The sequence below is a fragment of the Oxyura jamaicensis genome, chromosome 3, assembly GCF_011077185.1.
Source record: "Oxyura jamaicensis isolate SHBP4307 breed ruddy duck chromosome 3, BPBGC_Ojam_1.0, whole genome shotgun sequence".
NCBI classification, from domain to species: domain Eukaryota; kingdom Metazoa; phylum Chordata; class Aves; order Anseriformes; family Anatidae; genus Oxyura; species Oxyura jamaicensis.
This window is the reverse complement of record NC_048895.1, coordinates 66484066-66497849: the sequence shown is the minus strand read 5'-3', so window position 1 is coordinate 66497849 and position 13784 is coordinate 66484066. Positions and strand designations below refer to the sequence as shown.

At 36.5% G+C, this 13784-nt stretch overlaps 1 protein-coding gene across 1 annotated transcript in view; it reads right to left on the bottom strand.

Annotated features, from left to right (window-relative positions):
• Positions 1-1588: 1588 nt before the first annotated feature.
• Positions 1589-13784, bottom strand: part of MAN1A1 (mannosidase alpha class 1A member 1) — a gene marked incomplete at its 5' end in the record, with an annotated part of 139811 nt that continues 127615 nt past the window's right edge. The window contains 4 exons of the mRNA XM_035320837.1: positions 1589-5119; positions 6469-6584; positions 11384-11556; positions 12377-12596. Of these exons, the coding sequence (XP_035176728.1) occupies positions 4993-5119; positions 6469-6584; positions 11384-11556; positions 12377-12596 (636 nt within the window). The remainder of the gene's footprint in view (positions 5120-6468; positions 6585-11383; positions 11557-12376; positions 12597-13784) is intronic.

Genomic DNA, 13784 nt, shown 5'->3' with positions numbered 1-13784 from the left:
GCCACAAGTGTGCACAGAAAGTTTGGCGAGCATGTGAGTATTTTAGAAAGGGGCTTCCAAAGGGAAGGTTGATTACAGAGACTTTAATTAGAACATAAGTGAGAGCTGGTACAGACAGTGGAGCTGATACCTGAGAAACAAGGGGCAAAGCACTGGCTTTTAAAGTATGGTTGAATGCTTGCAGCATGTTGGTCACTCACTGTACCTGTTCTGCAGCTGCATCACTTGTGGCAGCCACTGCTGTGTGCATGTTTGACTGCATGAACCCAAGAGGGAGCAAAAAAACTGTGTTTTTATTTCTTCTCCCAGTAGTCAGGCATGAACTCTGTCTGGAGGACTGTTTCCTGGGTTTGGCAGCCTGTTTTTTGATGAATAATTTTTCCTCCTGCATTTGAGATCAACCAGGACAGACTAATCCCAGGATTAAGGCAGATCAACTGAAGGGCTGTTTCCATAGCAGATGGTGGCCTATGGTGCTGGGTTACTCTTGTACTAGAGCAAGGCCATAGGGCAGCACAGTGGTGCAAATCCTGTTTATCTTGACTAATTGTCTGCCTAGTCCTAGCTCCTTTCCCCTGGCAGAAAAGAAACCACTCTAACCATCCAACTACTGTCAAGCAAGAGACCAAATCGTAAGGGTCTAAATTCATACCCAGACGTGTATTTACACCTCTTATGCTGCACTAAGCTTTGCATTTGCTCATGTTTAAATTGTTGAGCATTTTGTGTGGCCCTGAAGCCAGCTTCAGGCAGGGACTGCACTATGACCATCACAAGGATTGCACTCTACAGCTGCACACCCGCAACTATTTTGGAAAATGAAACACTAGATCTAATAGCTACCCTCAAAAATTACTTAAGCGGGTCTAATGAGTGAGTCCTTTGACATAAATAGATGCTTCTGAGACTGATCTGTGAAATCACAGCAGTTTATTTTACTATCATCTTTGGGCAATGCTTTCTACTAGACGGAGAAAACAAATAAGCTTATCTGTGAGGCGTGGCTGTTATTCCAAGGTTTAGATCAGAGATCTTAACAACACAGCCTTCTGACACAAAATGTAGTTACAGTTCCTATGACAACTATTCCTCTCTCCTCTGGAGCATGGGCTAACGATAGTATTTCATTACATGATCATGTAGCACCGGGCCCTGCGACAGCCTTGTCATCTCAGCTCTGGTGTTTGTTCCTAAATGGCATTTAGCTGAAGCCAGCTTGTGCTGTGCAGAACGTGAATTTGAGTGACTTGATCTTCAATTTGCTTACTGCCTGTCACCTCTGACTTCCATGCTTCCTGATTTTTCCTTAGAAAGCTTCCTTTCTACTAAAATACATTTGGGAAAATGTTTCTATTAGCAACAGTTTTTAGGAATTGATTTTTTTGTGGTAGCAATTCTGTGCACTGACTAACGTTAATTGAGTATTAACAAAAGTATCTTAACAACTACAGAGTACTACTGTGCATCAAACCAATCTCCTGACAAAAATTCATGAGTATAGCAGCCAAAGCAGGCTAGGCAGCAGATTACTGTAGTTACTTCTGCAGCGCACTTAAGAAAAATTATAACAAGTTGAACAGATATATTAAAAGACTTTATTCACAATAGAGAAATTTTTACAAATATAAGTTCTTAAAAATTAAGCATCTTGATCTATTATGTATTCCATAATTTCAGGATTTATATAAAGATGAAAAGACTAAATGGAGTATGTACAAATCAAAAACAATTTAAATGCCTCATAGAAATGGAGAATATGTATGATGAAGTCACCATAGAAACCGTGAGCCATTGGGCATTGTAAAATCTGTGTACAACCAACACGTATGCAATACATATTTCACAAACTATCAAAACAATTTTTTTTCCATGAAACAGCATGGGTGCCTTTTAAAATGATTTATTTCTTATGACTTAACATATGCAGATTTAAATGCGTTATTTTGCTACAAAGAAATGGAAAAAGTATAGGCAAGTGTGTTTAGGCAAAGGTAATACCCCCCCCTTAAAGCAATTTCTTTTGCTCTTATGAATGACTGGGAACATGAAGTGACCATCGGTAGCCACTCCACACAGCTGCTTAAGTGAATGGGAAATAAAATGAATGTTATCTTAGTAATCTAACAACCGCTGGTAAGTACTGACTGTTTCAAAATGATTGCTCTAGCTTTGGTGTTTTGGGGTTATTTAAAAAAAAAAAAAAGAAAAATCAATATATTCTCAGTTTATGAAAAGTTTTTTTTCTTACATTTGGCAGATCTACACATTGTACAATCTTCTCGTCTACTTACATTTGTTTACAATAAGTACAGTATAGTGCAGTTTGTACATACAACCTGAATACCAATACCAGTCACATCAAATTTGTGCTCTTTCAAATCATCATAACTCCCAAACTAAAAAATAAAATAAAATTCATACTGAATGTCTGTATTACAAGTGAACAGTCATGATGCATATATTTAAGTACATAGGACCCAGCACATACAAGAGGTTTGTATGCCTGCTTTTTGAAACAAGGAGAAGAGCCATTTGGCTCTCCATTGTTTCTCTTAAGCTTGTTAAATAAACACAAGATCACTAGACACATCTGGGGGAAGCATACTGTGGTTAAGAAAAACATGTAAAAAGAGGCTTACAAAACATATTTCTCAAAGACTTTTGTCTGAGCTATTGCAGTTATTTAACTGATCTGAGGCCTATAGCAGCACATGCGTAACCATGTGGTAGGCAGCAGCAGGTGACCGAATAAAGATAACTAAGGCAAAAATAATTATTACTTCTTGTTAAAGAGGGAAGGGGATTTTGTTTTATTTGATAGCTATAATTTTCCTGTGGTAACTGAAGAAAAGAAAAGTCCCTTATAAATACAGTTTCTGAAGAAATACAATGAAATACTATAGTATTTCAAAGATACAAATTCTTCATTATCAAAATAAGTGGGGATTCTGCTTTTCAGCATAGGAGAGCCAACGATTCATTCTCACTTGTTCTGAAGCTGTTACTGTGACATGAAAGAATCCGTACTTTAAAAAAAAAAAAAAAAAAAAAAAGCCCTAAAACAAAAAGTCTCAAGCCAAGTTGCTGATTCCATCTAAGCAGGCTTTATATTAGGCAGATGTTATTTGTGTTCATTCTCCCTGCTCTGGGATGCACAGGCTTAGCAGGGTCCTTCTATTAACTTTCATGTATGACTGCAGAGCTCTGTCAGTCCTTTGATGGAAGGATCAGCATCACTGGAGATGTTCTTGCCTTGCCCCCTACAGAAAGGTTTTTGGCAGCTCGTGTGGCAGACGCTGTCTTCTCTGTCTGTGGTGGAACCAGATAGGCAGCGCTATCTTTACACACCCCAGAGGGTAAAGTTTATGGGTCAGCCTCCAGCTGCTATATATATATAAAAGTCATCAGTTATCTTTGCTCTGGGCTTCCACGTAAGTAAAGCCGACACTGCAGACCTCTATCAGTATAGAAAAAGGTAGTGAAATGTACTCTGTAATGCCTCAGCAAATGTGCTCCCTCAGCTCCGATCAGCTATGCTGGACATGTGAGATAGCTTGCTACGTTCAAAGATGACGACTGCACCAAAACAAATACGGTTCTGAACAGTCGATAATGTGCTTTCTCAGAATGGGAAGCCAGGTGTTATACCCTACTCAAAACGTACAAAAGTCATCCTGCCACTGAATGAGAACACTTGTGGACTTAAAAATGATGTAAACAGCTCCAAGCTACACTTAAGTAGAAAAAGGAATTACTTGTGCCTGATTTTTTTTCCCTTTGGTGATACCACAAAGTAAAACATTTTTGGCAAAGCTGTTACTTATCTTAGTAAACTAGGTTATAATCTAAGGAATATTTTTCAATACTCTGCATTTCTGCCACTTAGAGAAATTAGGTGCTTTCAGAAAGTTTTAGATCTATGCCAGATAATTTCCTCGCTGAAGGAGACAAGTTTTCTTCAAGGCATCTGAACGTCTGATTTTATTCACTCAGGTACGTTAAATTGCTTTGTGACAATAAACTACCAAGGCTGGTGTCAGGTCTGAACCAATCTGAGTATTTGAGAAAGTCAAAGAAGACCAAATAAATTGCCTCTGGTATAATTCTCAGCTCATCTTCAAGGAGAAATTCACTGAGTAGTTTTATTTTGTCTCTTTACCATCCAACCAAATGAAAGCTACTGGACTAAATATATAAAGATGGTAAGACTCCCTTTCTTAATAAGAAATTATCTTATTTTGTTCTAAATTAGCCTGACTAAAGACATGAGAATAATTCCACTTAGAAAGGGAAGGAACAATTTATTCTTTCACAATATTCTAAATCAGAACCTGAAAAACTAAGATCTGATAACTAATGTGCTAAACCCATAAAAACTAGTTTAGAAAACTTCAACATATATTGCAGTTTCAGAGTTGTGTCTGCATGAGATGAAAATATTCCTATGTAGACTTCATTGACAATGAAATACATCAGATACATTACCAACTAATGATAGACCCGCATAAGAAGAGGCTGTCACAGTCACAAGATTTGTCTTGGATGACACACAAAACAAATTAACATAGAACAAAATAATAAGAAAAAAAAAAGCTCTTCATACTTAATTCAATATGGCTTTTTGCAACATGGCAAAATATTACAGCTTAAAGCAGACATCTCCTCATAGAGGAGAAAAGAATTTTGCAGTCAAATTAAAAGCATAACAGGAAACAAGTAACATGCAGACCCTCTGCTCTTTTTGGCCAAGATGACACAGCAGCCTAACAAAATCTGGAGAGATGTATTTCTCTTCTAAGAAGTGGTTCAGCTGGGTAGGAGGACTGAAGTTTTAAGAGTTTAGATCCATTCATAAATATTTACTGTAAAATAAAACAGACTGCAAAACACTTGATTTAAAAATCTAACTTAAGAACTTTAAATCAAATCACGTGTCCAAGTCCTGGAAAAAAAAACATTAAGGAATGAAACAAAGTAAAACTTTATCTTGATCTACTTCTGTTTTTCTTCTTTACTTCCATCCTCTTTATGAAGAATAGGGAGCGGATGAGCCTCTGTGTTGAAGACCCAGTGTTCGAATGGAAGAATATCGTCATCAGAAAACAGCAAATATAAGTATCTGGCAAGAAAAAAAAGCAGGAAATGTGACTACATCAGAGAAATGAAACTACAATAATTTTTTACCAAACAGATACATGATTTATGTAGATGAATCTATCAGTGGAAACAGCTGACCAAAACCAAAAACATTAAGGCCTAGCATAATAATGGTTAGCACAAAGCCACAGGGCTACTCAATTCAGGTTGGACTCAAGCGCAATACCAACTGGAGACCGGTGGAACAACTTCTCTATCCTTATAGGAGACAAAGAAGTGTAGGTTACCAAGGTTAAATATCTGTTCATTTCACTTCCACTTAATGCTTTTATTACATATTGTTTTGATCATATACAACAATAATATCTGTTTCCTTTTGAATATCCATATATATCAAGGTGTAGGAATGAAAATACTTCAGTCCAATTCTAGTTAACTTCTGAGAGCAACATCTGCCTGTCAGTATTATAAAAGAATAAAACTGTTGGGTCTATTAAACCCAACAATAAAGAATTAAAAATTTCATCATTTTATTTAGTGTCATAGTACATGATATTAGCTATTGTAGCATGATTACTGAAGACAGCTTAGGGAGGAAAGTCTGCTTAATAAATGAAAGTTTATTCTCAATATACCATCCTTCCGTGAAGGCTGCTGTTGGTCTAATTCTGATCAGCCTATTTAAAAGGTATAGTGGAGGCAGTACACTCTCTAAGAAAAAAAATGCTAGTATGTACATAAATGTATTCCATAATTTCAACTTCCTGTTGAAATGACATGATTGCTTCTTTCTGGTCTTTGCAACTTACTCTTGTACAGCAAAAAAGTGAAGAGACTGGGACAAAACTTCCCTCATTTCATTAAAAACTTAGGAGACAGTGATAGAGAATGAAGGCTTTTGTTTCTTCCTCTTAATAGGCTGTGTGAGTTTACCATGCAACTTCACTTCTTTTTTTCTTGGCCTGTATTTTTCAAATGAAAAGCATGCAATACAAACTTGAGAAGTCTTCTGCCTATTCAGTATGTTTCCCTAGTGTTGGCATACATAATTAGATCCTATCAAAGCTAGGAGATGTAGTATCTCACCAAAGACTATGAAGTAACTTTAATAAAAGTAAAGATAATTTCCTAAAGTCGAAGAATTTACTTGGTATTGTTGATGTAGAAGAAAAAAAAAAGGCACTTTGGCTTCCTGTTATCTAAGAAAAGCTGTACTATTTCAGTCAGATTTTTGTTACGTGAATGTCAAGGGTACTACTGATAAATACTTATCTGTAAAGATAAGTAGTACTACTACTACTAGTAGTAGTACTACTACTAGTAGTACATAGTACTACTTCATACTAATGAAAAACAACTTTCTTTACTTACTTGAGTGTCTCCGAAAGGAAGAAACTTTGCTGCACATCGTCATGGCTTTCATGATTATTGTAAACATCCCTGATGCCAGAATAGCCACCATCTACTCTGCAGTGTTTTTCCAGTGCCTAAAGATGGGGGAGGAAGAAAATTAAAAAAAAGACAATGAGTTTAACAAAAGTAATCCTCTCAGGTTTTTCTTTGTTTGATAATAACACTGTAGCTACAACAGATTTGTTACTACTTTTTTTTTTTTTTTTTCTTCCATATAGCTGAAACTGAGAGAACTCTAGATAGAAATCTCTTTAAAAACATAAGCACACACAATCTAGTTTTACATTTAGGAAGGGAATCAAAATGATAGATTAATAAAAGAAGTGAACACAAAGCAGTTTTCAGAAGGAAAGATATAGGGATGTATGGATGTAAAGATAAATGGACTTTAACTTATTTTCTTTTTCCTGTTTTTGACAGGGTACCCTCTCTATCACAGGCTTGTCTATAGAACCTTCAGAGATCCTGTCACATACACCTTCCTTGGCCATCTCAGTGCTTAAAAATTATTGTGATTGAATTGGATGCTATGATTACGATCAGTCTTTTCCTTCTGTCAGGAGTTTCAAAAAAGGGAAGCCATTTTCTGTGTAAGGGACTGAGTTTTTCTTTGCAATCATTTCAATTTTAATTGGGAAACCCCTGATACTGGGCTGTGACTGGATTTCTTTTCTGCAGTAGGTCTTATTTTTCTTTGATACCTTTCTGAAAAATCTTTGCTACACAGACGTAGACAGAAAGCTAGTATCTGGCTCGGTTTAATGCAGTATTTTAGATGTAAGAATAAGAATGTGTTTTCCTTTAACTAGTTTCCAAACTGTGTATTCAGCTAAAAGGTGTGAAACAATGACCGATTCCTATTTTACAATAACAAAGAGCACACAGATCATTTAAACGTCTCATTTTTTTTTTTTTCTGCCCACAGAAATGTTCTATATGACCAGCTAATTTTGAAAGAGGAAAAAGATCAGTGGGAGAGTGTGTACAGAAGGGGAAAACCACATATACTTGGTGATGGAAGCGTAGAAAGGTATACTGTTTAACAAACTTTGCTGCTTTTCTTTATTTTCAACAGGTATTTGCATTAGAAAGGTTACAGCTATGACTATATAGGAGCTGTAAATTCTTTAAGGAGACCGCTATATAATATTTTATTTGAATAATAGTTCTCTTATCACTGCTCTTTGTTTAAAAATAGTCATTTCTCTTTATTTCTAATTGACCTGTTTAACAAGGTCAAAATATTTTAGCCTCTTCATTTTTCTTACACTGTGCAATCTCTGGTATGATGCAGTAAAATAAAGGAGTGAATAAAATCTTGAAGAGAACTGATGATTTTATTTAAAACACATTAAAACTCACTATTCAAAAACAAATCCAGAAAATTGTCTTTAGCCCTAAATAATGTCTCACAAGGCAAATGACGGTAAGCACGATGGATTACTATGCCTTCGCAGGACCACACTACTCTAACATGGTGCTCACTCTGGAAATAGGCAGTGGAGCAACAACCTTCAGGCAGAAATACCTGAAGCTTTATCAAATCCCTGATGGGGAGATGAAAGGTTCTAACTCCACCCGACAGCTAGTTCCTCCATTTCTGAAGTTATTACAGATATCACTGAAGTGACTACAAGACATATAGATTTTCTGTAGAGAAAGATGCTGCATTTCAAACAACACATGGCAGAAACCTATGAAAAGGTAGAAGATATGTCCAAAAACAAGCAAACAGGCAGAATAAGTGTTTTCTGATGAAAGATGGGACTAAAAGTCACTAATGATTACTGAGGTATCTATCACCTCCACCTGCTCTAAAAGCTGTTAAAGATCTGTGTCTTGCTGTGAATAGATATCCTCTATTTCCTTGTTTTTGCTGGAGTCCTGGTTAGCTATCTGCATATATTTAGCTTGCATGTCAGGTTCTCCATAGCTTTCACTGGAGAGTAGGCTGCCTATTGTATATTTAAAACAAATTTTTCTCCAGGAGAGATCCTTTAAAAATATAACAGGCCTATTTGTCTTTTCTTGTGTGTGTTTAGGTTCTTTAATTTTCTTGGACAGTTTTACTAAGTGACAAATATACTTAAGTTTAAACAAGTAATTTCCCCTGGCTGGTAGTCCTTTTCTCTCATCTATTTGAATCTGCAATGAATTCAAAATGCTGAATCTGTGTCTGGATTTTCAATGTCAAACACAAGATTATGTTTTCTGAGGCACAACAGAAGGAGAACTTGAACTTGAAGGATAAAGCTATTATTCAAGGAAACATCTGCATTCTAATCAGGACGAGGTAAAATAAAGCAAATTGCTTTTTTTTTTTTTTTTGTACTCTAACATAGCTACAAAGATCAACAGAGTTAATTGTAGGGAGATAGTACATGGGCAGCTGAACACACTGCTGTGATGTAAACTAAGGATAACTTGCACCACGTTAGCTCTTTGGTGGTATCGACTTGGTGAAGTATCTTGCCCCTCAAAGCTACTTTGCACTAAACTAAAGGAACAGAACATTCACATCTCGCATTAGCACCATAAAAAGTCTGTTGGTTGTAACCACCCGTTATCTGGCAGTAGGGTCCTTTTGTGCCCACACCTTCAGCTTCAGAATACAGCAGCATTCATGCTTACGGTGGAGTAGCAACGGGTGGGGAGATGCAACGAAACACGTTTTAAATTAGTAGTCCTTGGAAAATGAGGGTGGCTAAGATCATTTGTGCTAGTAATGGAAAACATCAAATAAAGTGAACACTGGCTGTCAGTCTCGAAGTATCATAAAGGAAAAAAAAAAAAAAGGGAGTGCTGTGAATTCAAAATATGTGCCACATTTATAATGCAGAAAGGGAGACTTTCATGAGCTAAACTGATAAAATCTTTCTGACTCGGTAACGGTGGATGTTGCTGTTTGTCATAATTGCATTTTCTCCAGACACTGAAGTATGTACAGAATGATATTGGACTCAAACTGAGGCAGTAAAGCAAATCCAAAGCAAAAATGGAGACACTAGAGATACAAAAAATGTAGTATCAGGTGGAGCTGTAGGGGCTATAAATATCAAGGAAGTAGAGAGAAAAAAACAAGAAAATATTTGAAACCTACAACTGACTGTATGACTTCTGTGAAGTTGCAAGATTTGTTTTTGTGAAACACTCAGCTGCACATTAGGACAGTGGAGGATGGGCCCGTACCGAATGGGGCCAGCTGCATCTGCCACAGATGGGCTCTAACCCATTACGTTAGAGCCAGTCAAGAGCAACCACAAGAATGTTAAACAAGGAACACATGGAGAGCACTGAGAAGGTAAATGAGCATACGAACTTGAAATGAACACAAACACTGTACCAACAGGGCAAAGAACAATAATAAGGAAAGCATTTCAGTTGTTTATAACAATGTTATCGGTGTGGGCAGCAACAATGAGTCAGGAAAATCATCTCCTAGAGAAGGAACATCCTACACTTGGCATTGCTGAAGCCTGGTGGGATGACTTCCATAAAGAGTCATTTTAAACATTCCTACTATAATCTGCCTGGGAAGAGTCCAGTAGCAAAATGTGTTCCTATGGGTGGTGTTAGCAAAGAAGAAAGTAAGGGAGCAGCACTCTAAATTAGAGGGTTTTATAAAGAAATTGCTTTTGACTCAGTAACCCAAACATATGATTTGAAGACACATACAGCCAACACCTGAGGAAGGCTAATAAATTGTCCTAAAAAAACACAGACTACCAAGCTGAATACAGTCTTAATGCATATATGGGTTGCACAGAAAATGCAAACAATGAGGAGTTGGAGAGCAGAAGTACAGTTAGTACTACTGCATATTCTTTTATGGAAAGCAGATTTTATCATAAATTTCATTCTTCAAGAATATCTAATTACCAAACCATTTGCACAACATTTGAGATACATTCAGTATCTCAGAGGGTGAATATGGAGTACAATTATAGATTTTTGTTGCTGTAGAGGGATCCAGGTAGCTGGATATAGAGCAACAAAAATAATGTTCTTCAGCCTCCTCAATTTTTCTTGTAAGGGCTCAATCTGCTTAGAAATCCCAAAGGAAGACTGAAAGGCAGATAATTTAACAAGTGCAACATCACAGTGAGGAGAAAATAAGTGAACTCTGGAAGCATAATATGAACCCATGCCTGGAGGACAAAACAAGGTAAATCCAATGGCATTCATATCTAACAGTAAGAGTGATTAAACACTGCAGTAAGGGAAATGATGGATATGGCAAGCCAATTCTTGCAGTATAGACTAGTTGCCCAATTGGAAGGTTCACGTTAGGCAAACACAGATAGTTAGATTCAGCATAACTGGCTGAAGCTCAAAGGCTGTGGGACATAGAAATTTAAACCTTGATGAGATTGTTATCATTAATGGAGCTCAATCTAGATTATCTATGTTTTTTGGAAATGATGCAATTTTAAAATGTTTGGTACTATCTAGACACTTATACTTGACCTTAATCTCCCTAATTAAAAACACCTAAGTACATTTACTATAGAAAATACATTTCATAGAACTTATTTTCATGTCCTAGGCTCAAATCTGACACGTTTGCACTTTCTATTCATATGGAGCAATACTCAGCATCTTGAGCAGTACATCCAAATATGATCCTGAGAAGTATTTTAAAAAGAGAGTTCCCAAGGTATTTTTCTGATATACAATACCAACAGGATTTGGTTATTCAAAATTGTCTTATTTAATCTATTCAGTAAATGAATCTCTGGAAACATGAGTTGATATTACTGATTTAAAATGCATATTTACCCTCCAACTGCTAAACAAAATCCAGATATTGTGCAATAGCTCACTTAAAAAGATACTAGGATTTAATAAGAAAAAAACTACTATAGAACATTACCTCTACAGCTTCCCATGCCCACTGCCTGTACTTTGGGTCGTGAGTGAGCCGCCACATGTACATGTAGGTCTCTATCACTTCGGGTCGCAGGATGTAGTATTTTTCATTTTGTCTTGTAGCAATGGCCTCAACACCACCATCAAATCTGAAGGCTTCTGGTCCCAGTTTCATGCCTAACCAGTATAAAAGTAGATGCATTAAAAAAGGTTTCAAACCACATAACCTGCCAAATCAACTATCCTTTCATGACACAAGGCATACACAAAAGGTACCCAAGAGGTATATAACTCTTGAAAGATATGAAATATTAACAGGAGGTGCTGCAGTAAGTAATTCACAATACTGAAGAGTTATTCTTCATCGATACCTTAAACAGCAGTTCCAGTCTGAAGAGTGATGCTAACATTTGCATTCTGGAAGGCTTCATATAACTAACAACATATTAGATTTTGCTTAAAAGATGAGGATATTTACTTTTCTATGTCAAACTTGAAATTAGACTCTGGGACCTGAACCGCTGCCAGGGTTATTTTTGTAAGAAGATGAAGGAGCCCAAAGAAATTTCCTGCACAAAAATCCACTTTCTTTGTGCAATTCTTTGTTTGCAGCATGTACCAACAGCACTGAGAATAAAATATTTTTTGGAGCATAAAGCATAATTAATAGCTATATTGATGCACAGATGATCAGATTCCCTCCCCTACTTGTTTTTAGCTACACAGAAATTGACAGTGGAAAAGAGAAAAAAAAAAAGCTGTAATTTTAATCACTACAGCGAGTACAGTGAGTAGGCTATGATTCAGATGCAGAGCAATTATTTATAAAACAGAGCAGCCATTCTTGGAGTTACTCATGGAGTAAACCAGCATTTAATCAGAAAAGATTAAGAGTTTTCACCACGACTCAATTTTCATTCACCATTATGCATATAATACCAATGGTTGACTTCACAAAGCCAAACCGTGAAAATGAACTCTGTGATACCGTACTTACTTGTACGATCATAGGATTCGTGGCAAGTCCTAGCAATTTCAGCACCAAGCTCTATGTGATGGCCTGTCTTGTCACTAGGTGCTCCATCTGCTCCTAGAGCAAACATGCCTCCAGCAAAACAAGTGAGATGTCCCATCTTGTGCTCAAGCAGTCCACCCTTCCACTCAGCGATGTACGTCAGGCCCCCGCTTGATTTTCGTATGAGGTGGGTCTCTATGGCCTGCAGAAAGACATGATTTTTTTTAAAACCAAAAGTTACCAATTTTTCATATTATGAGTGGCAAAGACAAAAAACAGAGCTGCCTGAAAAGTGTCTTGTACGTCAGTTGGCTTTTCTCAGTGTTGCCTTTGCTTACAGAGTGAAATCGATAATATGAGGTAGTATAACCTGAAAGTATAGCCAGCCAACACAGATCAGCATACACCAGTAATGATGATTAATTCTGCTACAGCTTTCACCAATTTACACAGTACACTTTACAAAAATACTGAAAAAAAATAAAATTCCATTTTAAAAATCTTTTATTTCTTCCCACTCCTACTTTGAACAATTTCAGATAATTTCACTTTTAATGGTGATTAGCCATCACTTCAGTTCCATACTTCCCATTTGAACTCTGACAGATAATTTGGTTATTGATATAAACTTATGTTTATATCAATATAAACAGTTGCAGGCATAATTCATGTTCAAAACGTGTGACTCAGTGAACTGAATGATGCTAGGCTTTGGGGTCTGTATAGCACACCCAACCAAGACTGACGAGTTTATCCCCAAGGATGAATTCCTCTGTAGTCATCAATCAAGAATAGAGTCTCTTAGAGACTTCCAGAAAAAAAACGAGCAGAATAAAAATAGACAAATCTGCTAGAGAGGATTAGAAGTGTTTGCCATTAGCAGTGTATGGTCACTGATTACAGAATCCAGGAAAACAGCCATCCATTATCAGAGGAAGAGAGTTAAAACAATGGACCTGATGCACATTAATTAGAAACGCACACAGAAAGTAAGTTATTACTCTTTAAAGGGCTGTGGAGAGTGAATGCTATCATACATTCAATTAACCACCAGCGTTCAGGTTTATTCTATTGAAATCTTAAGATCCAGAAACAGTACTGACCATGCCTTAGACAAGAGAAAAATATTAATAAAGTATCAATACAGAGCACTATTAACAAAAAAGCCGAGACTAAAAAAAAAATATTGTCTGATAGGAGAAGGTATTGATGGTAGTTATTTGTTTCCATTTAGACATTTTTAAAGGATGTTTTTATAAGCAAGAAAAACTCTTCTGTAAACTAGAAACACCAGCAGAATAATTCTACAAGGTTTACTTACCAAGTAGCTTTTTGTGCCAAGAATGTCACATTGAAAAATACACTTTATTTTCAACTAATATTAGTGCAA